The following is a 24,678-nucleotide window of genomic DNA, read 5'->3' on the forward strand; positions in this document are numbered from 1 at the left end:
AAATTGAATGCATAAAACCATTAGATCAATAACAATGATACAGCTCCAGTCAGAAATATACATTCATTCTCAGACGATGTATAATTTTAGTGCTTTTCCACTGGTAGAATGATGATACAACATTCAATTGCTTAAATTTTTTAGTGTGGATTCCCACTGGGTTTTCTCTAATCACTCAGTAGGACTGAGTTCGGTCCCTTTCCAGAACCGTAATGTTTGCCTGATCTATTCAGTCCATGTTTGGCATCATTGTCCCGCTGGCACCTCCGACCATTTTCAAGTTTCAACCATCTGACAGTCAGTTGGGGGAAAAGTTGAAGGAACTTCATGTTCTTTATTCCAGCCATTTGTTAGCGTTTCACCGGTACCACTGGCAGCAAAGTAGCCCCCAGCATGATGCTACCACCGCCGTGCTGCAGCGTTCCTTGGCTTTAAAGCCTCATGTTGACTTAAACTAAAATCTTGTGACTGTGGTCAACAATCTCAATGTTTATCTCCTTTGATCAAAAACGCAGGTGCTTTTTGTTTTGTTTTTTCTTTGTCTGCGCCCTTTAAGCCTCGTGCCATAAAACTAGTCTGACCTGATCCCGTTGTACCCGTTGTCTCCAGTTAATGTCAGGATGCAGGTGTGGTGGTTCATGGGTTGTTCTTGATCACCCTAAACAATTTCCTTCCATCTAAGGTGAGCGTTTGGGTTGAGACGGTTGAACCCTGGACGGCGTTTCTGCAGGACGGTGATCTTAAACACACGTCAGATCTGGATAAAGCTAGAAAAAGCTTCTGGAGAGAGCCTAACCTCATCCCTTTTAAAAATGTCCAACCTCAACGGCTGTAGAAAGTTAGCCAATTTAAATGATTTTTACCAAGTCAGATCACTGAGCTATATTATACACTGGAGTGCTAATCGCCGGCTGTTAGAACGAGTCGCTTTGAAGCCACCGGCCGCCATATTGGTACTCCCTTTTTCCCCCCAGTAACTAGGGAATATGTGTGCTACAGCATCAAATAACGAGGATTTTCTCATGTTCAGGGGGGTCTTAAAACTTTTAAAATGTCAAATGCCATATACTTTTAAGTTATGTTCTAAAACTATCAAGTAATGAGAAAGTCATGTGCTGAAATATTTAGCATTTTATTTATTTAAATATATATATATAACATTTATAAATATATAAATAACAATATACAAGAACATATATTTACATATATGTATACATATATATACATATATACATATACACATACTTATATATACATATATATATATTTAATATGAATAACATGTAAAATATTTCAGCACCTAATTTCCTAGTAGTTTATAGTGTTAGTACATCCACTGACTGTAGAATTACCTGTGAAACGTTTTCACACAGCCAGAAAACTGCTTGTTATTGCAACCAAATCCTATGGGATTCTGTGAGAGTAGGGAGTAGCAAGATGGCGGCCAGTGACTTCAGTTTTTCGGCAAAATCAGCACTCCAGTGTATTATATAGCTCAGTGAGTCAGATGAGAAGACTGGTAAATTGTCCAATCAAACGTTGGGTGAGATCCACTTTGTGACTTTTGACCAAATATTCTCAGAGGATATATGTATATATTTCTATCAGAATGTCTAATTTTGACCCTGTGTGGATTAGTCCAGAAACATTCAAACGTTTGCCCCAAATCACCGAGGTTGTTGCTGTACATACTGCAGCAATACACGTGCAGAACTCCAGCCTTATCCATTAGAGATGCAGTTTCAAAGGAGAGAAAAAGTTACTCCATGCATCATCTGCCAATGCATTAGTGAAAATAAGTTCACGACAAAAAACCATAATGGTGCAATTAAAAAAAAGTTCAGAGGGTTACTCCTCTTTTTAACTAACACTGGAGCATCCTAGACTTTTTCTCAATGAAAAGTTTTATACTTTGTATCGTATAACTAACATTCAAGTTACATTCTGCTTTCTCATATTGCTTTAGCTGGTCAGACTAGATGGAGAGCATCTATTAACATCAACTTTCAAGAATTACCGCAGATTCTCAATTGGATTTACAGCTGAACTTTAACTAGGCCGTTCTAACGCATAAATATGCCTTGGTTGAAACAAATTCATCGTAACATCTACTGTATGCTTGATGTTGTTTTCTTTACAAATGGCTACCTAGAAAGAAAATGGAGTTCTTGATTTTATTATATTGTTGATCAAACAAAACCATTTAAAAGAAAACTTCCCTAATTTAAAATTAAAAAAAAAGTGTTTTTTTTTTTCTTTTAGAGCCAGAAATTTAATGAAAAAATAAGGTGTATTGTTTGCGTCAACTGTGCACCAACATGTGAGCTCTGCGTTGTTTTACTGTTTTAACAGTGCAGGGACTTTAAATGCAATCTAATGGTGCTCGTAAAAAGAAGCATTATAGAAGCAGAAATGTAAGACTCATTAATTATGTTTAATATTTGCTGTTTTATTACTTTAAATGGTTCATCTATTACAATCCATGTCCTATTTGCCCACCAGATGTAACTGTTGTGATTAAATTGGCAAAAAAAAAAAAAAAAGTGATTTTGCTAAAGTTGCCACATGAGCTTGAGTGTTTGCAGCACCAAGTAACTTGAGTTAAACCGTGTTTCCCGCAGCTGGTGAGGTGTTGGGGGACGTGTTTGAGATTTCCCGCATCAGACGGGAGGACTACGAGTTCCACAAGGGACCGTCTGAGTACGAGGACATCCTGCAGTGCAACAACCTCCCGTCCTCAGCAACACCCCGAGGACACCAGACCCCTGCAGCTTTCCTCATCATGACCTCAGGCCTTGACAAGGTCTTCGCACGCCGTCGGAAAACAAAGTGTGCATCTGCTGAATATGAAAGCGGTTTATCTGGGTTGTTGACTTGCGTTAAATGTCTCCACAGCATGGAGTGGATTCAGCTGCACCTCTGCCCTACTCCCACGTTGACATCGCTGGGTCAAGTGGTCCTTTCCCTGGAGTCCCAACAGGAGCGCCCATCATCGCCATGGCAGCGCACTACATCCTTCAAGATAGTCTCTAAAAATACTGACAAAAAAAAAAAAAAACATGTTATGTACCTGTTCAAACCTTAACACGCCTAATCTAGCATTACAGACCCTTCTTAAAAGCTCAGGTTTATTTTTCTCTGTTTCTAACTGTAGTTAACGCTCCTGTCTGAACAATAGGTGGAGGTAACCTGTAAAGTGGACTGTACTAGTAAACTCTCAGGGGTTACATTTAGTCATTTATGAGGGGGTGTACTGAGAAACCAGGGTTTGTTCACTGTTCAATAAAAAAAAAAATTGGGTTTTGTGATTATTGTGGTATGTCTGTTATTAATATTAATTAATAATTATTAATTATTTTAAACAGGCATGTTGGTAAAGAAACTGAATGGCTATTCTTAATATATATATATAAATATATATATATATATATATAATATGATCTTTTTATGATTCTAGTGAAAGAGTGCTATAATTATAATAGGAAATAAGGAAATATAATATTCCCTCATAGTGCCTTACAAAAGCTTTCATACCCCCTGAATTTATTCACGTTGCATCGGCAAATTTCAATGTTTTGTGACAGACCAACTAACAGAAGTGCATAACAACATAATAAAGTGGGAGGAAAACAACACGTGCGTAGATTTAAAGCTTCAGTCCCCATTTACTCCAATACCTCTAAACAAAATCCAGTGCAACCAAGAATCCTCCTGTGTGTTTTTGAGCTCATAAATCCAGCCTTTCTATGAAGGCCTCTGAGGCTTTTCAGGGAACAAACCGTGAATAGATATAATCAGAATGATCGAGGAGCACAGCAGAGGGGTCAGCAATGAAGCTGTGGAGTTGATTAAAGCAAGCTTAGGTTGTGAGGCAGCATCTCATGAGTATGACACGCATGCAATCCTAACACAGGGATGATCCCTTAGTCAGAGAAGCCAGGTAAGGATGGCAGTAATCGGAGAAGCACCACAGAGCCCCGTGGTAACACAGGATGGGTATCATCCTGCTGGATGGCGAATCTCCGCCACATTGTTTCTTTTTTTTGTGTTCTCCAACAGATTTTCTTCTTGGATTTAGCTTCTTCGGTGTTGGACGTGGCTCAAAGTTAAAATTTGGTCTCATCTTACCAGAGCACCTTCTACGTGGCATGTGGCAAACAAAATGGGACTAATTTTAGCTTTCCGTTTTGCCACTCCTCTATGAAGTTCAGATTTGTGGAGTGAGTGACTAATTGTTGTCCTGTCAACAGATAATCACACCCAAGCAGCCAAACATGTACAACAGGAGCATATTTATGTTAGAATGGCCTAGTCAAAGTTCAGACCTAAATCAAACAGAATCAGAGGTAAGACTTGAAAGATGATGTTCAAAGACTTTCTTTCTGGTCTGACTGAGCTAAAGTAATTGTGCAAAGAGCTGGAAAACACGGCGGACGTGTGAAGGTGGAGACATACGCACCGTACCCCTGCAGCCGTAACTGCAATACGAGGAGCTTCTACAGCTGACTCAGAGGAGTAAATGCAAACGCACAGCAGGCTTTTATGAACACTTCTATATCAATACTATTATTTTAGTATGATTCTCACATTTCAAACTGTGCCCTCTATGATGCCGAAGTATAAAAAAGTGTGTAAACAAAATTTTCATTGCATAAAAAGAGACAAAACACAGTATTTCTGAAGTGGTCTTATATGCAGTAATAATTTAATTTATAGGTCAAGACTCATAAAAGGGTTCCAGCTTGAATCCAGCTGTAGTTCAAGGTGAATTCCAGGACTTGTTGCTCAACATTGGTAAGATCTATTGGATTTAATAAAAGTCGACGCAATGGCAGAAGAGCATATAATCTCTCCAGATCACATTATTCGCTCTTTAGTTTTTCACTATGCAACATGTTCTACATCCATCCAGAAATATGTGGCGCTTTAAGCCTTCCAACTAATGGTGTTGCTCTGCTTAACATTTAGTTTACGTATAGGAACATTATAAGAGAATGTCTCTATACGTAAACGCTGAAAAAAAAAAATATTGTTATGGGTTTGCGAAAACATCGACGCTGTCAACAGATAAAAGGTAAATCTCCTTTATTCAAATTTCAAGTAAAATCTCCCTTTCCAAGAAGGGAAATAAAAAAAAAAACGAGTCACTTAATCTGCAACAGATTCACATCAGCCTTAAACTGCCCCCTGGTGGCCAACTGAAGGAGGACATTCTCCGTCTGGACTAATCAGAGAAATCCTCCGTCTGACGAGTTTCAAAATGTTTTCTGAAATCTTCATCGAAGTGATCGAGGTCATCTTTGCGGAGAAAGTCCTGAGAACAGATGCAGCAACATTTACTGATGTGTCTCATACATGCGGTAAATAACATCTGATTCTCTCATACAGATACAGACCTTAGGAAAGTTTCCAAGCAGTTTTGTTGCGTGAAGCTTTAGGAGCTTCAGTCTCTCCTCTTCTATGATCCTTCTCCTCTGCGCCTCCGCTTCCTGCTCAGTCGCTCTGACTTTAGCTTCCAGTTCCTTGATGAGATAGAAAATGTTTTTTAATTTATTTTTTAAACGTCACTTCTAATAAAACATGTACGACTCTTCAGTCAGAGTAGCAGGAAGGTCTGCCGTCCAACACATCTTATTGCTGGTGTGACGCTCATGGATTGTGATTGGTACCCTGTCGGCCTCTCGCTGTCGTCTTTTGTCCTCCATCAGTTTCTCCACCTCTCGTTTGTGTTCCAGCTGCTTCATGCGCCGTTTGCGGGCGTTCATCTGCTCGATCCGATCGTCCTCTGCAAACTTGGCCATCATGGTTTTCCTGAAGGCTTCCTCCTCCGCTTTCTCCTGCTGCCTCTGCATCTCTTTGAAGGCCAGATGCTCCTGGAGGGTCTGCTGCATCATCAGTCTCTGTCTGATCCTCTTTTCCATCTCCTCCTAATAGAGCAAAACAAAAATATTTTTCTATTTAACACTAGATTTCAGACGTGCTGATAAGCAGTCCAGATCGTAGAGCGTCTGTGTGTTGAAACGGTTTCATCCTCACAATGTCTCTCTGTCTGTTTGCCTCCTCCTGTTCCTCTAAATAAAGCTCCTGACGGACGCGCTCCATCTCCTCGCGCTGTTTCCTCTCATCCTCCATCTTCTCACACAGCTGGAGAACAGCCAAGCACAGCAGGTAAAGTTTTTTTTTACTATAAATTACTGGACATTAAAGAGATCGACAGGTGGAAAACACGTTTTTAACCATTTTGTGGAGATGCTCCTTGGCTTCCTCTCGTTCTCTCATCTGATTCATTCTGGTCTCCTTCATGTGCTGCTGCTGGCTCGCAAACTCCAAGATACGTTTGTTCTCTGCCTCGATCTTCTCCTGCTCCATGCGCCTCCACTCGGCCTGCTGCCTTTTGAACTCCTCGATGTGCTGCTGTGTGGCTTTGACCTTCTCCAGTTTTAGCTGTCGCTCCCTTTGACAGACACATTTCATCTCCATAAATCAAAAACACATCGTGATTGTACAGAAACACGGTAAAATAATGTTCCATATTCATTCTGACATGGAACGAGGTCTTGGATTAATACGTTTTACTTTAGAAAGCACTAAAGACTCACATCTGCTCCTCTTCATAAATCTTCCTGATGATCTCGTCCACCATGAGCTTCTCTTTGAGGAACTCCTCGTAGGCCTCCTGTCTCCTACGCTCCTTCTCCATGAGCTGCTGCTCCAGCTCCCTCTGGTGCCGAAGCAGCTCCTCGTGATGCTTCTGCTGCAGCTTCTGGAACTCAGCAGCGGCTCGTTCCTGTTCGCTCTTCATTCTCTTCGTCGACTCTGCCTCATCCCGCTAACACGTGACAGAAGACACACAGAGATAAGCTTTGAGGCTGCAGCTTTCTTATTTTGATAAGGAACTCCCCTTTGAGTATGCATGATCTAATCGTTTGTTCTGGTGCTTATCTAGACTAGAATGTAATGCAAAGACAAAACTAATGGATTTCAGCTGAGACAGTATTTCAAAGAATCTCGGCTCTCACGAGACGGAGAACGTTTTAAATCTGACTGAAGCATCCAAGGCGGCACATACAATGGTCTGAAGTTTCAGAGCTTCCTTCTCAGCGATCTGAGCAGCTCTCTCCTTGTTTAAATACGCAGTCTTCAGCTTGGATTCCAGTTCTCTCAGCTCCAGGCTGAATGTGAAAGGAGAAAAAAAAGAAAAGGACATGTAATAAAGCGGGAATTTTTTTTTTTTTTTTTTTGTAGTTTTTAACTCTGGCTAGGCCTGAAACTAAATCTGCATGGAATAAACTGTGTGTACCTGTTCTCTCTAATGTGCTGCCTCATTTTCTCATCTTTTTTTCTCTCGTGGTCGATGCGGGCCAGTTCTTTGGCTATTCTCTCCTCCTGTTCCAGCTGTCTTTCCCTGCTTACTCTCTCCTCCTCGGCCTGCAGTCAGATTTAATCAGCGTTATCTGCATCTAACTTTAGGCAGAACAAAAGTGATGCAGAGCTGTTGAGTTAAAAAAAAAGAGTACTATTAAAGCAACGCCTGGATTTCCATCTCCAGATTGTTTTATGTAATTGTTGTTGTTTATCTGAATGTCAGGAAAGATTGCACACAAACAATGTGAAACAGGAGGTTCAGAATATGGGAATATATTGTATGATTTATATTTACTGTAGGGTTGTTTTTACAGTCATGGTAAATATGAACCACAGGTTGTGTAAAGGCTTTTTAATTTCAAACATTTTAATTGTATAAAACCTCGCCCACTGGCCAGTCTTTAAATACCTCCAGCATAGTGCGTGTAGCCAAAAAATAAATGTAAGTTTCCTAAAGCAAAAGAAAATAGTGAGCATCCATTTTGGAATATTTATTTAAATATCAACTTTTTCAACTACCTAGCGATTAAGGGGTGTTGATGTACTGTGCATCCTTTCCTAATACATCATTGCAATTACAAAGAAAAACATTTTCTTAAAACTAACACTTTATATAATTTTGAGGCCATGATATTAAAGTCAGACCATATAAATATGCTCAACTTTAGGACCACCAGATGACTCCCACCTTGATCAGGGCGTCCTCGATCTGCCGCTCCCGGAGTTGCTGCTGCGCATGCCGCAGGTACTTCTTACTCTCGGCGGTCTCCTCTTCCTCCAGACGGGCCTGCATGCGCCTCTCTCTTTCCAGCCGCTTAACCTCGTCTTGTCTGTGCTCCTCCTGATTCTTGGGCCGCGACCCCCAGAGACGATCCTGTTCCGAGGAAAGAGGCAGACGAGAAAACATTGAAGCGAGCACCGCCAAACACGAAAATACACAACAAAGACCGCGCAAAGCTAAAAAGGACCAGACTACAAAAAGTTACCATGTTTGTAGTTCTTTACGACCCCAGCTCTCGCAACGTCTTTTTACCTTAACTACAAGAAATACATATTTAAAGCGAGTTTCAAGCGACAGTAATATGTTGCTGTGAATTTTTTTGAAGTTAAGCTAGTTAGTTTGGCTTTTCGTTGTCCTGGAAACGGGGCGAACATGGCAGCCTCACGTCACCCAATGAGTGTGAGTATAGACAATGACGTCAGATCCGGGAGAATAAAAAGTGAATTCCAAATAAAAAACGAAGAAGAAGAAACACCGTCAAAATAAAATTATTGTTTAAATCAAATGTGTTTCGTTTTTAACTATTAATCGAAACAAGACTGTCTTTATCTGGGATTTTCAACAGATTCGTGTGAACTAGATAAAACTCACGACTTGAAATAGCCCACAATACGACTACAAGGATAAAGTGCATAGAATTAACAGAAGTTGAACATTGTAACAGCTTTAGGCAGAAGGCTTTGTATAACTCTGGTGCCTTGTTTTTGTTGTTGATGGCCTGATGACAACAGTTCAGAAAGCTTATGGTGAAAGTGTGTGGAGTCCCTTTATAATGTTCAGAGCCCTGTTCCTGCAGCTTTTCTAACAAAGATGATGAATGAAAGGTAGGGATGTTCTAGTCTCCTTATCAGCTCCCCTCACTATCCCCTGCAAAGTCCTCCTGTTTCTCATTGTAGCCGAGTTGAGAAGTCTTCTCTGATTAATTAATTAATTAATTACAATTTTTTTCTGAATTTCTTTTGTGGCAAAATTTATCAGAAAGATCTATGTCTACAACTTAAACCCAGCTATCTCTGAGTAAATGCATGGATTTAAAACACTACAAACTTCAACAAAAAGCTGTTAAGGTTTGTCTCACAAACTGTGTCATCATTTAATTTGATTGAGAATGGTTATTGCAATTGGGATGAATGACTTCTAATAGATATTTTCACGTTATGAGACAAATGAAAACACTCATGAGATAACATGATAATGTTTTCATTTACGACTCAAACTAGATGTAATCCAATTATACTATTTATTTGTTTTAAGTCAACTAACATACATATATATATATATATATATATATATATATATATATATATATATATATATATATATATATATATATATATATATATATATATACACACACACACACACACGTGCTCGTTTTGTTTTCAGGCTTTTCAAGAGAATGTGTTACAAATCAGTATTTTGAAGACGTAACAATTTTAACTATAAAATGTAGCAATTTGATTTGATTTATAATCATTTGATTTATAATCATTTATTATTTGTGTTTACGTAACACTAAATAAAGATTTGTTTCCCCAAAAAACTGCTTGTTTCACATAAAAGAACGTCTCGTTAAATGCATCAGGTTGCCCTCTCCAATATGGCTGAAATCCGTTTGCGTCGTATCAGCAGTTGGGCGGTACACACGGGCGCCCGGAAATGACGCAGTGGCGATAATTATAAAACTGCCGTTAGCGCGCGCTTACGGCTCAAACTTTTTGTCCTGCTGTTGGAGTTGCCGTCGCCGCGCCAGAGTCAGCTAGCAACAGACAAAGAGCGAACCGCCACAGGGGTTTCTTTCTCTCCCGCTCAGTGCTAACTCTAACCTGCTGCTTCCACGGAGCGACGCTTTAAGGCGGAAAACCCCACTTTTTCTCTCTTTGGTCTACGCAGACGCAAACACTCCACAGCAAACATGTTTGAGGCTCGCCTGGTCCAGGGCTCCATCCTGAAGAAGGTGCTGGAGGCTCTGAAGGATCTGATTACAGAAGCCTGCTGGGATGTCAGCTCGTCCGGCATCTCCCTGCAGAGCATGGACTCCTCTCACGTCTCCCTGGTGCAGCTCACTCTGCGGCAGGACGGCTTCGACTCTTACCGCTGCGACAGAAACCTGGCTATGGGGGTCAATCTCAGTAGGTGAGGCCACATTTATTAACGCCTTTTAATATTAAATATCGACAGTAGTTCGACGTCGTCTTCTGTGCTGTGGCCTGGTTTAATGCTACAGAGTCGATTCAGCATTGTGTGACGAATGGAAATATAAGCGATGCTTTGTCTGCACGATTAACTTTGAACCCTCGCAACATCTTAACAGCACACTTTTCTTTTTCGCGTAACACATTAAATTGCGCAGTGGGAATTTCACAAAGACGGAAGCCATCTTGGCGGATTTGCCCGGGCATGTTTCCCTGCTGAACTGCGCACTCATGAAAAAAATCGCATTCTCACCCGGATTGTCTGTGGACGTTTTATTCCTGACAAACCGAGATTTTTGGCGCCGAAGGCACATTTAGGCGTATTTCAGTGAGCTATTGATAACCTTGTGGATGCAAAGTGCACTCAGTTGAGCGCCAAATTATGTGCCGGATGAGTTGGCGGGAATTGTCAAACCCGGGAACTTGCACTTCCGTTTACGTCACTACGTTTTGTAACGCACGGGCTAGACTTTCTCTGGCTATTTGGCGTTCAAATGCTGTATTTTCCACCTTTTTATTATAAACATTTTGTAATAACTTTATATACGATCGCATGTATAGTAACGACAGTTTTTTTTTTTAAATACTAATATTTAATTAAAACAATTCTGCATTTTTTTTTTCATTTTGTGAGAGAAGGTAATTTACCAGAATGTTTAGGGAACATTAATTTCTTCTGACTTTTAGTGAAAGATTGACTCTAATCAGCATAGTACTGATCGTTTTAGCTTTAACCCCTGTGTAGTTTACCACATCTTAAAACTCTGCTTCCTTTTAGCATGTCAAAGATCCTGAAGTGTGCAGGAAATGAGGACATCATCACCCTGAGAGCAGAAGATAATGCCGATACACTCGCCCTTGTGTTCGAGACCCTCAGTAAGTGTTTAATGGTACATTAAGTTGTCAGAGTGTCTTGATCATGGGGATTGAGACACTTTGTCTTAAACATTAAATATTCAAATGTGCTTTTTTGTTCATTCTTTCAGATCAGGAAAAGGTCTCAGATTACGAGATGAAGCTGATGGACTTGGACGTTGAGCAGCTTGGTATTCCAGTAAGTAAAAAAAAAAAATAATAATAATCACAGCAAGTGCCGACTAATTTATTTGATATAATGCATATTTGAACAAAGATTATTGTTCAAATATGTGACATTTGGACATATTTTGTAGGCTGATCAGTCGTCTATATTCTCTGTGGATGTAGGAGTATGGTTAATCTTAGGAAGACATTGAAGATTGTTCCAGGTTTTTGTCTCTGATGTTCTCCTCCGTCTGTTCCCCACAGGAACAGGAGTACAGTTGTGTGGTGAAGATGCCCTCTGGAGAGTTTGCCCGCATCTGTCGTGACCTGTCTCAGATCGGCGACGCCGTCATGATCTCTTGTGCAAAGGACGGAGTGAAGTTCTCCGCCTCTGGAGAGCTGGGTACCGGGAACATCAAGCTGTCCCAGACCAGCAACGTGGACAAAGAGGAAGAGGCTGTGAGTGTGAAGGGATAGATTCATTGTCTAGGGGAGCCGTCTTACTTAAATTGTCTCCTTTTTATGTTTTTATATAATTAGGTGGTTATTTTATAGGGACATTTAAAAAAAAAAATGTTGTTGTAGTTGGGTCTAACTTAATTTTCTCTTTTTCTGTCAAGGTTACTATTGAAATGAATGAGCCGGTCCAGCTGATCTTTGCCCTGAACTACCTGAACTTTTTCACAAAGGCAACGCCGCTGTCCAAAACGGTCACCCTCAGTATGTCTGCTGACATCCCCCTCGGTAAGTGGGTGCATTTTATCGAGCTACACAATAAACTTCTTTAAGGGCTTCTTCCATAATCCAGACCTGACTGTTTTTTTGTTTTTTTTTGTTTCCCTCCCACAGTGGTCGAGTACAAGATCGCTGATATGGGACACGTCAAATATTACCTGGCCCCAAAGATCGATGAAGAGGCTTCCTAAGACGTCTTAATCAGACTTGAAGGGGAGAAACGGAGAGGGGCAAATAACTGGGACTCATCCTGTGTGGCTGAAGGGCTGATGTGTTCTCTAGTTGTCTTTGACAGCAGTCGGCTGCAGTTACCTCTGTGAGAAAGCTACAGTGATTGCGGTAGCGGCTGGTTTATGTCCTGACGTCACCCAGTTTAATTTCCGGCGCTTACTCAGCCATTTTTGCGTTTCTCTCATCTTATCTGGATGGGAAACCAGTTTTAAAGTTCTTTCTGTAGATAACACACTTGTAAATAAGTCCTGTGGTTTTCGCACTGTGGGTCAGCTCCAGATGTTTTTGTATGAATAAAATCGGTCTGAAATAAATCACTTTTTCAAAAGTTGTCTTTTTAAATATGTGACTGGTAAGTTTAGCAGAAGTGTTAACATTTTAATCTAAAACTTTGGGTCTCTTCTTCATCTTTTCATTACTAGTAGTTTTATTTGCAGTTGGGTGAGAACCTGCTTTGTGGTTGGGTCAAAAATGCAAAGTGAATATAAATTATAAAGATGGCTGTTAAGTTTCATCTTTGTTTACACTTTGATTTTACCAGAATTTTTTTTCTCTCGACTAAATTAGTCGAGAAACAACTTTTTAGACTACTTTTATTTTTTTTTTTTTTTTTTTAGTTGTAACAAAGTAATTGAGAAATGTTTTTAGGGCTTTTTAACTGGAAAATTACACAGTTTGAGTATTTATACAAAGATTAGAATTAACTTTTGGAATAAGATGCTCACGCACAAGTGAAAAAAGAAGCTTTGAGTCTTACCTGGGCTTGTGAAAGGCAAGGGAAATTTATTTATATAGCACAATTCAGTACAAAGACAATGCAAAGTGCTTTACATGATTAAAATATAGCAAAATAAAACCGAATAAAAGCAAGTAGGAATAAAATGTAGATGGAAAATAGAACATAACATTGATTTCTTCTAAACATTTACTTAGTGCCTGAACTGGTTCATAGTCACCTGGTGACATGATGATGTAAAGCTGTGTGTTTGCATAGTTATGGTAGCTTATGTTATTTATTATCTGAGCAAGAGGGAGCATGTAGATATTGAAAAGGAGGGGACCTAGAATGGACCCTACGGAAAGGTTCAGTAATTATCTCATTGGCAAACATTTCCAAATGGAGACTGATCATAAACCACTTCTGAGTCTGTTGAGTTCCCAGATGTTAGATGCTCTTCCACCACGTATTCAGCGCTTTAGAATGCGTCTTATGAGATATTCCTATTCCATCTCATATGTGCCAGGAAAACATCTGTGGACAGCTGACACACTGTCACGTACCCCTATGACAGAAAACAACAAAAACTGAAAAAAAGTTGGCTGAAGACTCAAATATTTATGTGGATAGTGTGATACAAAACTTGCCTACAAGCACTGGCTACCTTGAAGAGCTGAGAGAGGAGCTGAAAAGGGAGGAAGGATGGCCTACACACTTTAACAGTGAACCAGCACTCAGACTGTATTGGACTGAAAAGGCATTTCTTACAGTGAATGATGGTCTTTTGTTAAAAGGAGAAAGACTTGTTATTCCTTCAACGATGAGAAATGCTGTGCCCCCTGAGGGACATCAGGGAGTGGAGAAATGTCGAGAACGAGCGCGGCAGTCAGTGTGGTGGCCCCGACTGAGCCGGCAGCTAAAAGAACTGGTTCTAAAATGCCACACCTGCAACAAGAAGAGAGAAAATCACACTGAGCCACTGACGCCATCACAGTATCCAGACAGACCATGGCTAAAACTTGGGGCCGATCCGTTTACTTTGCAAGGGAAAAATTATATTCTGGTTGTGGATTATGCATCGAGATTTGGGGAAATTGCTCAACTAATATAAATCCCACAAGATCAGCAGATGTGATTCCTCACCTGAAATCTGTGTTTACACGTCACAGCATTCCAGAAGTAATGATCACAGATAATGGTCCTCAGTTTTCCTGTGCTGCTTTAGCTACATTTGCAAAGTTATATGGATTTCGCCATATTAGACGTAGCCCAAGATATCCACAAAGTAACGGGGAAGCTGAACGTGCTGTTAAAACAATAAAGAACTTGTTGAAGAAGGCAGCTGATCCATATCTCGCCTACAGAGCAACACCACTTTGGAGTGGGTACAGTCCAGCAGAGCTCCTTATGGGAAGAAGACTTTGCACAACTGTGCCGACACTTCCATCTTTGTTCAGGCCAGTTCTACCAAACAGTAAGATCGTTGCTCAAAAAGAAAAGGAGAGAATGATAAAAGATGCACAGAGATATGATTCACGCCAGAGAGCAAGAGTTCTTAGCAAACTTACTCCAGGACAAGGTGTGTGGATTAAAGACCAAGGCACAAGTGGAGCAGTGATTACCAGCCATTCTACTCCACGCTCATACATTGTGGAAGGACGCCATGGATCGATTAGGTGAAATCGTTGTCATTTGGTTGCCATGGAACCTTCGACGGAGCCAGATGTACCTGAAGGGGATGTTGCTGCAGAACAAGTTTAACTGAGTTCTGAAGAACCTCTACAGCAGAGCATTCCTGAACTTTCACCTACCCCTAGAACCAGGTTTGGGAGACGGGTTGTGAAACCAGATAGACTGAACTTGTAGCTAAAGGAAGTAAAAGAATTGCTGTAAATATTATGCTAAAAGTTCAAGAATGATTAAATATGTATTTGTGTTTATGTTGTTTTTCTAGCTCTATGTAGAAACAGACCTTCTGGCTATAGAGGAAGAATAATCCTCTAAGGTCTGTTGAATCAATGGTAGTCCACCCAATGATTCTAGAGAGGGGAGATGTGGTGTTAATGTTACACATGGTTAGAAACTACAAATGGCCACCTGTGATGACATCATAAAAGAGCGTCAGGCTCAGGTGACACTGATTGCTATGAGGAGGCCATGCTGGAAGTTTGTTGATCTGGGAATAAACCAAGAACGAATTACTGTACATTAGGGTAAGGCAAATTTATTTGTATAGCACATTTCTGTACAAAGAATACAAAGTGCTTTACATGATTAAAATATAGGATAATAAAACAGAATAAAAGCAAGTTGGAATAAAATGTAGAAACAAAATAGAACATGGGAGAATAGAAACTAAAAGCAAACATAAAAAACAGTTGGACTACAAAGTTGAACTAAAGATGTTTCATTAAAACAGTTTAACTAGAACAGTTTAACTAGAACAGTCGTAGGCAATCCTAAACAAATGTGTTTTTAATCTTGATTTAAAGGAACTCAAGGCTTTCTGCACTTTTACAGTTTTCTGGAAGTTTGTTCCAGATAAGTGGAGCATAGGAACTAAATGCTGCTTCTTCATGTTTGGTTCTGGTTCAAGGTATGCGGAGAAGGCTGGATCCAGAAGACCTTAATGCTCTGGAGGGTTGATACACTGATAAGTCTGTGATTAAGGGAAACTTTACATCATGGAAAATACTGTATAGTTAAAAATAGCATTATCGAAAATTTACAGCGCAACTGAGTAGGGCTATTTTTTTAAAGTGCATAAAAAACCTACAGACTGTTTAGAACAATGTTAAAACAGAAGGTATGTAAACAATGAGCTTGTTGGAAGCAGTGATGGTTATAAGTTATAAAGTCGAACAACTGCTATTAGCAGCTATTTTAATCTAATAAATCTAGTTTGAAAGTTGATATCAGCTAGCTTCAATTCAACACAAACATACGCTACCACTCAATGGTTTTGGCCCACCATTTTTATTGCTACTTCTGGGAACTCCTTCAAGCATCTCAGGTGACTAACTTCATAAAGCCCGTCGAGAGAAGGCCATAAGTGACCAAAGCAGTAATCAAGACAGGGGGTTATTTAGAAAAAGCTGAAATATACATTTGTGTTGAGTTATTTCACTATTTCATGTTTGACACATAATTCTATATACTTTTTAATCATAGTTTTGATGTCTTCACCACGTATCTGCAAGTTAGAAAGTGATTTTAAAAAAAAGAAAAGCAAAAGCTGTTGAATGACAAAGATGAGTCCAAACTTTTGACTGGTAGTGTAAGACTTTCATTACAGTAGATTCTGTTTTTTATAAATTAACCGACTGATTATTTTCAGGGTTGCATCCATTGTGAACGCAAATAAATGTAAGAGGCACCAAATCTTAGGTCTGCAAAACAGCCACTAGATGTCCCTCTTTTACTATTTTCACCTGTCGGAATAGACCAACCCTGTACTATCTTAAAACAAACAAATCAATTTAATTTTATTTATATAGCCCCAATTAACAGCACAGGTTGGATCAAGGCACTTTAAGTGCCCTGAGACATTTGAAACACTGTATTAAACACCTATCTTAATACTTGAAACACTATTAAACTGCAGAACCTCTGTATTAGTGTATTAAACTACTTTTATCTCTGCCCTTGCATATTTTTAAACAGAATCACAAAACAGTGCCATTTTCTATATTATTTCAGATCCAGTTTATTACCACTGAAATATTGTATAAACTTTTCCGGGTTTAAGAAAATACAGAACTAATTAAGTAAAAACATACCATTTAGGTAACTATAAACCTTATAGCACAACACACGAAGGTCAAACTGTGGGTTTAAAAAAAGCACTGGGGATCCTACATCAACAGAGGTTCAGTTGACAGATTACATTTGTTTTGCTGTGATTTCATTGGGTGTATCTCAGGTTATTCAACCAAATAATCTGGAGTCAACATTGAGCCTGGTTTCTGAGAAATTAAATCGCAAATCTCATCACATTACAGACCTGAGCCTGGGACAGAATGAACAATCGGCACAATGATCGGGGGGTTTCTTCTCCTCGGGCCAGGAGGGGGACTCTGGCTTGTCCTAAACTGGTTGAAGGAGGTTGGATGGCATTTGACGGACGGTTTTAATCCTCATAAAGCTTTAATCTTTTGGACAGACACATCTGGCCCCAGTCTGACTCAACACTTATCATAAGCTCAGTCTGTGGCCACATGACGTAACTAGAAACTCGCTGGTCACATTTCTGAGGTTTATTCCACTGGGATATATAGCTGGCTATGTCCCTAACCTTTATCTTTGATTCAGCACAAACACACTGTGTGTTGATATGTTGGAGGAAAAAAAAGTTTTCAGTTTTAAAGTGACGTTTTGCAGGATTTAGGCAGTCAGACTTACACATTTCAGTCATTGTTTGTTTGCTACATTAATTGTAAACTACGTCTTTTATTCCTTGTTACACTGTTTTCTTTCTACCTCCCTTGTGTCCTTCCTTCAGTGTTTGTGTCCTTTCTTCTTTCTATCCTCCCTTTCTTCTTGGTGGCCTTTTCTTTGTGTTCTTCCTTTCAACCTGTCCCTCCATGTGCTCTTGTTCTGTCCTTTCTTCAGTCCTTCCCTTCTTGTCCCCTTTCTGTTTTTTCCTACAGTTCTCTCCTCTCCTTCCCCACCTCCTTCTTCTTGCCTCCTATCCCTCCTTCTGTATTTCCTTCCTTGTGTCCTGCGTTTTCTTCTTCGTTGTTCTTCCTCTAGCTCTTACTTGTGTCCTTACCTTCTTTACCTGCCTGTGCCCCCTTCTTCCTGTTCTTCCTTGCTCATATACTTTGTTCTGTACACCCTTTGTTGTGCCCATTATGTTCATTTCTTTGTTCTTTCTTTTTCCTTCTTTCTTGGATGTGCAATGGCTCCCTTTGTTCCTTCATTCATTCTTCACGTATAGGCCTGCTTACTTCTGTCCTACCTTTCTCCCTTGTCTTGTGTCCTCCCTGTGTCTGGTTGTTTCAGCCCACTGTAAAAATAAACAAATAAAATATCTGCAATAATTTCAGTTATGTATTCTAGCTAACTTAGCTAGCTAGCTAACTGAGCAAGCTAACTTAACTAGCTAACTCTGCTAGTTACCAAAATAAATAACCTGAACACACAAAAATGTCAAATTATTGTTTTAATTCACAGAGAAAAAAATGGCATCAAATTCTAAGTTTTAAAATGGTACATCAATGTTTTTTTTTTTTTTTTTTTTTTTTAAGGATAATGAGTTTCCCCATTTAGCAGTTTCTTAGCAACAAGCTCAGAGGAAACTTCTGGTCACTGGTAGATTTGTTTCATTTTATGCCTGAGTGTCCGTAACAATTAAGAAATGTCAAATGTTAATTAGAGAGCTCTAAAGGTGATGCTTGAGGGATTTTACTTTATCTCTGGAGAGTGCTTGGCTTTGTCTGGTGCCCATGCTAGCGCAGAGCTAAGCTACGCAGTCGCTTCATTACAGCCCTTAAAACCATCTTCCTGTAACAGTAAATTTTCTTTCAGAAGATGTTTTATTCTTATTTATTCTTCTTCGATATTCCCAGAAAAAGAAGGATTTTCTGATTTTTGGCTATAAAAAAATGCTCTCAAATGCACCCACCCTGTTTGAATTAACAAGTAGGCCTAAAGCATAGACAGAGCAGATTAGAGCATCCCAGCAGATCTCTTGTCATCGTAATCCTAGACTCTTGTAAAATATCAGAATGCATCATCTGAAAAGCCCCAACCAGCAACGAGCAGCAGCAAAGGAGGATTTAGTTTTGCAGACTCATTAATGCCTATTTTTCTGATCTGAATTTCTGACAGTGCCCTCCATATGTTTTACTTAGAAATGAAATGTTCCCGAGAGGATAGAAGCTGTTCTCATAAATTATTTCCCTAAAGAGCACCGTAACTGCTTTAAGCATGCATTAGTTTACCTGATGGAGCTACCTGATGGAGCCGGGTAATGAGATGGGACTGTCAGCTTCTGAAGTGACCGATAAAGCAAAGTCACAGCACAGACATTTAAGATGCCTCAGTATTTAATTAAAGTCATTCAATTTAAGATTAATTACTTCCTCGGATGGGAAGAAGAGTTTTCATGATGGGGGTTGAATTGGGGTTTCCACTTTTTAATTGGCTACCATTCAGACTTTTCACTTTAATGTCAGCTCAGCAAATTTGTGTTGTGCATAATTATCAAAGGAAGTTTAAACAAAATCAACACAGTCAGACAGTGTTGATTTTGACAGAAAGTTTTCCTGGTGGAAACTCACTATTTGTGGTTTAGAAGTTTCTAAACCCTTTACCCTGTTCATGCGCCTTTTTCACAATTTGTCACATTTACAACCACAACCTTATTTTATCGCTATTTTAAGTGATAACTGAACACAAATTTGAAAGGGAAAGGAAGATGACACCTGGTAAATGTATAACATTATGCATTTTTAAGCTTTAGTTTTGTAGAACCTCCTTTCACCGGTGTTTTGAATAATTGTCCCATCAGCTTTGCAGATCTAGAGACTGAAACCTTTGCACATTGTCCTTTGACAAAGAGCTCAAACTCAGTAAGACTTGGTGACTAACATCTGTGTAATTAGTTTTCAAGTCTTACCAGAGATTCTCATATGGATTTAAGCCTGGGCTTTGACTGAACCATTCTAATGCATTAATAATCTTTAACTGAAACAATTTAAACCTTTAATGAAACCCATAACTGCTGCTCCTATTTGTATAGTGTAATTTTCCTGCTGTAAGGTGAACTTTCACACCAGTTTCACATTATTAGAATTTTTCTGCATTTAGCACCATCCATCTTCCCATTTACTTTAACCACCTTCACTGTTCCCTTCGAATAAAAGTATTTCCACAGCATAATGGTGCCAACACCAAGACTTTGCATGGGAATTGAGTCTTTAGGATGATATGCAGTGTCAGTTGTATGTTAGTGCTTGTGATGTCGACTTAAAAACATTTAATCATGGTACCATCTGAATGGAGCACCTTCTTCAACACGTTGACTGTGTCATCCAAACAACTCCAAGTTAGGTAAGCTCCAAACAGGACACCTTATGGGTTTGGTTAATGAAAACTAACATCCTAACATCCACTCTTCCATCAGGGTCAGATATTTAAAGTACAAGACTAGTTATCCTGTTGACAGCTTCTTCCACCTGAGCTGGGGGATCACTGCAACCCCACCAGTGTTACCATGGGCCTCTTGGGTTCTCCTGTGATTAATGAACCTTGTTCAGCCTCTGAGTGTAGATCAAGGGTGTCCAACTCCAGACCACAAAGTCCGTCGTCCAGCATTTTTTAGGTGCTTCCCTGCTCCGACACACCTAAATCAAATATTTTAATTACCTCCATAGCATGCGATCAAGTGCTGCAAAGACCTGGTTATTCACCATTCATTTGATATAGTTGTTCTGAAGGATGGGAATCTGTAAAACATGCAGGACAGATTGCCTTGAGGACAGCTTGAGGTTTTGGACGCCACTTGAGGGGCCATGTGTTGGTGGGTTTCCAACTGTGCAATACTGTTTCCATTCCCAGATGGATCTTTCACGACTCTGATATGTTCATAGCTTTGGATTCTGCTTAACCTAACTCTGCTTAATCTGCTTTAAACTACTCCACAACTTCATCCCTGATCTGTCTGCTTTGTTTGTCGGTCTTCATGATGTTGTTTGTTCACTAATGTTCTATAACTGACTTCTGAAGGCAATTCATGGCACTGTTGCATTTAGAGGTATCAGATTGAAGGGGGGCTCAATACAAAAGCTTTTCATACTTTAATGGTTTCTATCCATAACACAATGTGCAAATCATGTATCACGTTTCTTTCCCTTTCATAGTTTTCACAACTTTGTGTTGGTCTATCACCTGAAATGCTGCAGTAGAAAAAAGTATCAGTTTGGGTCTGAATTCTTTTGCAAGGCTCTGCATGTTGGTGTGTCTTTAGATTTGCAGAAATATATTCTACTTTTTTATTAAATTATGTAATTGAAATAATACCAGGATCTCATCTGAAATCAGATTTATTTAAAAAAAAAAATGCTTTACTTAATGAACCTGCAGCCTTATCATGGGCTTTCATTCCTGCATCTCTGTGGCTCGCCCTCTCACTTCTGTCTCCCTCGCTCTCACTGGCCTTTAAATTGCTTTCTGGAGACAGGGGATTTTGGCCAGCGAGATAAGGGGAATGGGATGAAACACTCTCTCTGGCTGTCTATCGTTGTCTTTCTCTCTGTGGCAGAGGCAGTGTGTGTTTGCGGGGGTCTGTACTGACGCGGCAGAAGGAAACAGTAGGCGGCTGAAGCTCGTCCCTCGGCTCTGTGAGGCAGAGGAGGCGTATTTCAGAGGCGTTTCAAACTGCTGGCTGCCTTATCAGCGGCAAAACAAACGGCTTGTGAATGAAAGGTGTCAGTGCGTACAGTGGATTCACACTGGAAGTGTATCTCCGGGCCGAGCTGAGCTGGTGTTGTCTTGCAGTGAGCTGGACAAATGCAGCAGATTGTACATTTTTTCTATGTAAACAGGTTTAGCTCTCTGTCTCCTCTTGTCAATCATGCCCTGAAGGGTCAATCTAAACTCTCAGACCTGGCATTCTTACGTAAGCCCTCAGTGCTCGGTTTGTCTGCACAGGAGCTGGTTGCATGGATTATTTATGTCAGCACGGAGGGATGCACATGGCAAGGACATGCAGTCCATGGTCTGTCAGACAATATCCTCCTTAACGAAGCAACGCAGTGTGTGATTTCTGACAGGGGGATTCCCTCCTCACAAGCCTTTGCACTTTAGTTTTTATTCATGTCACCTCAGCTCCCTTTTTCCACGCTACGCTTATTTTACCTCCCTCCTCCTCCTCTGCAAGCTCCGATTTTACACAGCTTGCCCCACAGATGACACACATGTATTCCTGAGTATGCTCCATGTGTTGGAAGTCATCCCCGCACCGATTAGCATATTAATGGGATGTCCTCTTTGTCCCCGTTCGCTGTCAGTCAGATTTCACAGCAGCAGAGGAGAAGACGAGGAAACCAAAACGGGGGAGGAATATGAAGGGGAGCATGGCCGTCCATCGAGAAGGAGCCCTGTCTCGCTTCCAGCTGGGGATTTCTCAAGACTTACTGGTGTCACGTTTTTCTGACAAGCTGGGAACAGTTCAGCAACACACGGCTGAAGCTGCAAAAGTGCGCTTTTTATATTTTAGGATGATCAATTATAGTTTTTTGTGCCTGCATGGGAACAAAGCCTAAAAGAAAAGTAAAACAGAGACAAAATCATAAAAGGTAAACTGTTTCATTGGCATGTTTTGAAATGTTAAATACAGAAAACATGTGCTCTCTCCTTTAACATGCAATGTACCTTTAAATGCTTGTATCCTTTTCAGTTCTGAAATAGGATATTTTTAACCTTGATGCAAAATAACCAAATATATGTAGTTCTCAGGGAACATTGTAAGGTTTTGATGTTTCAGATGTCTTTTCTTCTAAATTGTCCTACTTTCTTTACAGAAGACTTTTCACCTGAGACTTGTGTTTTTGGGGGGTTCAGACTTGGCATTTTGGCAGTAACTAGCAACAAAGCTATAAGTCATAACCCGGAAAATGAGGACACATCCAAAAAAAAGACCCACACATTTGTTTTACAGCTTTAACAGTATGTGATGGTTTTCTTGAATTTTTATATTTTCCAAATGCATTTAGAAATCTAGACTGAGTGAAAATAATTTGCCGAAGCTCAAACCAGGGACCAGAACGGGGAAGAAAGTGAAGCTAAGTGACTGAATGATTGAGGGGTGGTTGTTGGGGCCATCTGTTGGGATTTTCACTCGCAAACCTTCATCTCTGGGGTTTAGAAAGAATAGTCAGAGAAGGAGAAAATATCCAGAGAGCGACATTTGTGTGGGTGAGAACTGATGCCAGAGATCAAAGGAAAATGTGCAAACTGGATCAAGATGAAAGGCACCTGGAGCTCAGATAACCACTTAACATCCAAGGTATGCAGAAAGCCATCTCTGAATGCACAACATGTCAAACCTTGAAGCAGGTAGGCAACAACTGGCAGCAGAAAACAACACCAGGTCCTGTCAGCTAAGGACAGGAAACTTAGGCTACTCTTCATACAGGCTCCACAAAAATGGACAAAAATATGTTGGAAAATTGTTCCCTGATCTGATGAGTCTCAACTTCATCTGCAATGCTCAGACTGTAGGTTTAGGGTAGACATGAAAGCATGGATGTATCCAGCTTATCAACAGTTCAGGCTGGGGCGGTGGTGTGATGGTGGTGGAGATAGGATCACAGGGTACTCAGCTTCTGAGGGACACTTCCAACAGGATACTGAACCAGCACACACATTTCAAGTCATCTTCCACAAAGTTTCCTGACCATGGTGGTAACTTCACTGGACTTCAGTGGTCTCCATCTTTACCACATCTTCAGATCTTAGGATGAACAGGAGATGCACCGTTTCTGTCTGCTGTCATTATTATGGATCATTGAATTTATGCCACAAATTATTTAGGCAGCGCTGAAGGAGAAACGGGTCCACTGTGATCCTGGGAAGGTACAAGCACACAGTTTTACTATGTAAATCTTTGCTTCTGTTTTAGTTTAGTGATATGTCTTCCTTTGTGCACTTTGTTCTATTTACTTCCTGTATCTTTATTTCTCTTGTTTCTTTGACACCTTTTGGTTTTGCAACTTCCTATGTTGGATGGTGTGCTTCAGATTAATTTCCTGGTTTTTGCCTGTTTTGCCTGTTGGTCCCTCTGGTGGCTACGTCCGAAAACGTCTAACTTGTAAGGACTCTTTAGCCAAAGCTGCAGTTCTTCAGTGGTCGCTGTGATAAGTGCTGTCCCAACGGTGTAGTCAGTAAGGAGGTAGGAAAGGACACCGTATGCTTCCTATTGTAGTTCCTTTAGCATAGGAAGTTTGCGATGTCCCTCACTGGTTCTAATTCCTTAAGGAATCCCACAGTATTTTGCATGGCATGATATCTACACACAAAGTTATCTTTAAATGCTTGGAGCCATCATGGGTGGAGTGAAGCGATGCTAGGTTAATCGCTAATGCTAGTACAATTTACAGTGACTTTATTGTTTCAGGTGTACTGTGTGTGACACATGCCAATGTACGTGTGTAATGGAGATCTGCAGCTGTTCGCTACATTTGTCTAACTTGCGTTTTTTGAAGTTGTTTTTCAGAACGCTGTAGGCTCAGATTTAACTTCCTGCGGGTAAAGACAAACGAGTTAAAGGCTGTCCCAAATCGGCACACCAGTCCAAAGCTCCTTCGCTCCCCACGATAGAGTTCTTACTGTTGATCTCATGAAAAGTCAAGGAACAGGAGCTGAGAGCTATAATTAGAACATTTCAGATGGAGCCCATGTCTCCCCCAGTTATATATTTGGCTCATCTGAGCTGTTTCTACAGCTGTGTATCAGTCCCTCCTGGTTTTCCTCCCAGTAATCACTCCTCCAGGCATACATTTCTCTCAGAGCTAGCTTCTACAGCAGCGATTTCCAACTCCAGTACTGGAGGACTATTATCACTGAACTTGGTAGTATTCCTTCTTGAACACACCCGATCTAAATTAATGACACTTTACCAGGGC

General features: G+C 40.2%; 4 protein-coding genes across 7 annotated transcripts in view; 3 read left to right on the top strand and 1 right to left on the bottom strand.

Annotated features, from left to right (window-relative positions):
* Window positions 1-3,305, top strand: part of zgc:152830 (leucyl aminopeptidase family protein) — a 13,737-nt gene extending 10,432 nt beyond the window's left edge. Inside the window, exons 15-16 of the mRNA XM_012870042.3 lie at window positions 2,622-2,803; window positions 2,896-3,305. Of these exons, the coding sequence (XP_012725496.2) occupies window positions 2,622-2,803; window positions 2,896-3,033 (320 nt within the window). The 3' untranslated portion in view covers window positions 3,034-3,305. The remainder of the gene's footprint in view (window positions 1-2,621; window positions 2,804-2,895) is intronic.
* A 1,765-nt stretch (window positions 3,306-5,070) lies between these two features.
* mns1 (meiosis-specific nuclear structural 1) lies at window positions 5,071-8,554 on the bottom strand. Of its 2 annotated transcripts, XM_012870106.3 has the most exons (10): window positions 8,352-8,552; window positions 8,054-8,239; window positions 7,301-7,428; window positions 7,070-7,172; window positions 6,600-6,829; window positions 6,238-6,454; window positions 6,037-6,144; window positions 5,670-5,927; window positions 5,397-5,522; window positions 5,071-5,314 (listed from the first exon to the last, which is right to left on the bottom strand). In XM_012870106.3, exons 1-10 carry the CDS (start codon window positions 8,352-8,354, stop codon window positions 5,225-5,227), a joined length of 1,449 nt encoding a protein of 482 aa, XP_012725560.2. In that variant the 5' UTR covers window positions 8,355-8,552; the 3' UTR covers window positions 5,071-5,224. The 2 variants fall into 2 exon arrangements, with proteins under 2 accessions (XP_012725560.2, XP_035999830.1); XM_036143937.1 differs by lacking the exons at window positions 7,070-7,172; window positions 7,301-7,428 and having other exon boundaries at window positions 8,352-8,554.
* Window positions 8,555-9,843: 1,289 nt separating this feature from the next.
* Window positions 9,844-12,658, top strand: pcna (proliferating cell nuclear antigen). The gene is made up of 6 exons (XM_012870090.3): window positions 9,844-10,282; window positions 11,120-11,217; window positions 11,328-11,395; window positions 11,629-11,823; window positions 11,985-12,108; window positions 12,214-12,658. The coding sequence occupies exons 1-6, from the start codon at window positions 10,062-10,064 to the stop codon at window positions 12,288-12,290; spliced, it is 783 nt and encodes a 260-aa protein (XP_012725544.1). The 5' UTR covers window positions 9,844-10,061; the 3' UTR covers window positions 12,291-12,658.
* Window positions 12,659-22,084: 9,426 nt separating this feature from the next.
* The window catches only part of kcnip3b (Kv channel interacting protein 3b, calsenilin), an 85,558-nt gene continuing 82,964 nt past the window's right edge, over window positions 22,085-24,678 (top strand). The window contains exon 1 of one of the 3 annotated variants that reach the window (XM_036143939.1): window positions 22,085-22,350. The gene's annotated coding sequence lies outside the window, so the exon portion shown is untranslated. The remainder of the gene's footprint in view (window positions 22,351-24,678) is intronic. The other 2 variants (XM_036143941.1, XM_036143940.1) reach the window with 2 other exon arrangements.

This window comes from Fundulus heteroclitus, chromosome 12 (genome assembly GCF_011125445.2).
Source record: "Fundulus heteroclitus isolate FHET01 chromosome 12, MU-UCD_Fhet_4.1, whole genome shotgun sequence".
Classification (NCBI taxonomy): Eukaryota; Metazoa; Chordata; class Actinopteri; order Cyprinodontiformes; family Fundulidae; genus Fundulus; species Fundulus heteroclitus.

Coding starts and splice junctions, on each gene's coding strand:
- pcna (XM_012870090.3), top strand. CDS start 10,062: ATGTTTGAGGCTCGCCTGGTCCAGGGCTCCATCCTGAAGAAGGTGCTG. Junction 11,218..11,327: donor CCTTGTGTTCGAGACCCTCA/GTAAGTGTTTAA, acceptor TCATTCTTTCAG/ATCAGGAAAAGGTCTCAGAT. Junction 12,109..12,213: donor GTCTGCTGACATCCCCCTCG/GTAAGTGGGTGC, acceptor TCCCTCCCACAG/TGGTCGAGTACAAGATCGCT.
- mns1 (XM_012870106.3), bottom strand. Junction 6,830..7,069: donor CTCTGAAACTTCAGACCATT/GTATGTGCCGCC, acceptor GTCACGTGTTAG/CGGGATGAGGCAGAGTCGAC. Junction 5,315..5,396: donor TGCTTGGAAACTTTCCTAAG/GTCTGTATCTGT, acceptor ATCTGTTCTCAG/GACTTTCTCCGCAAAGATGA.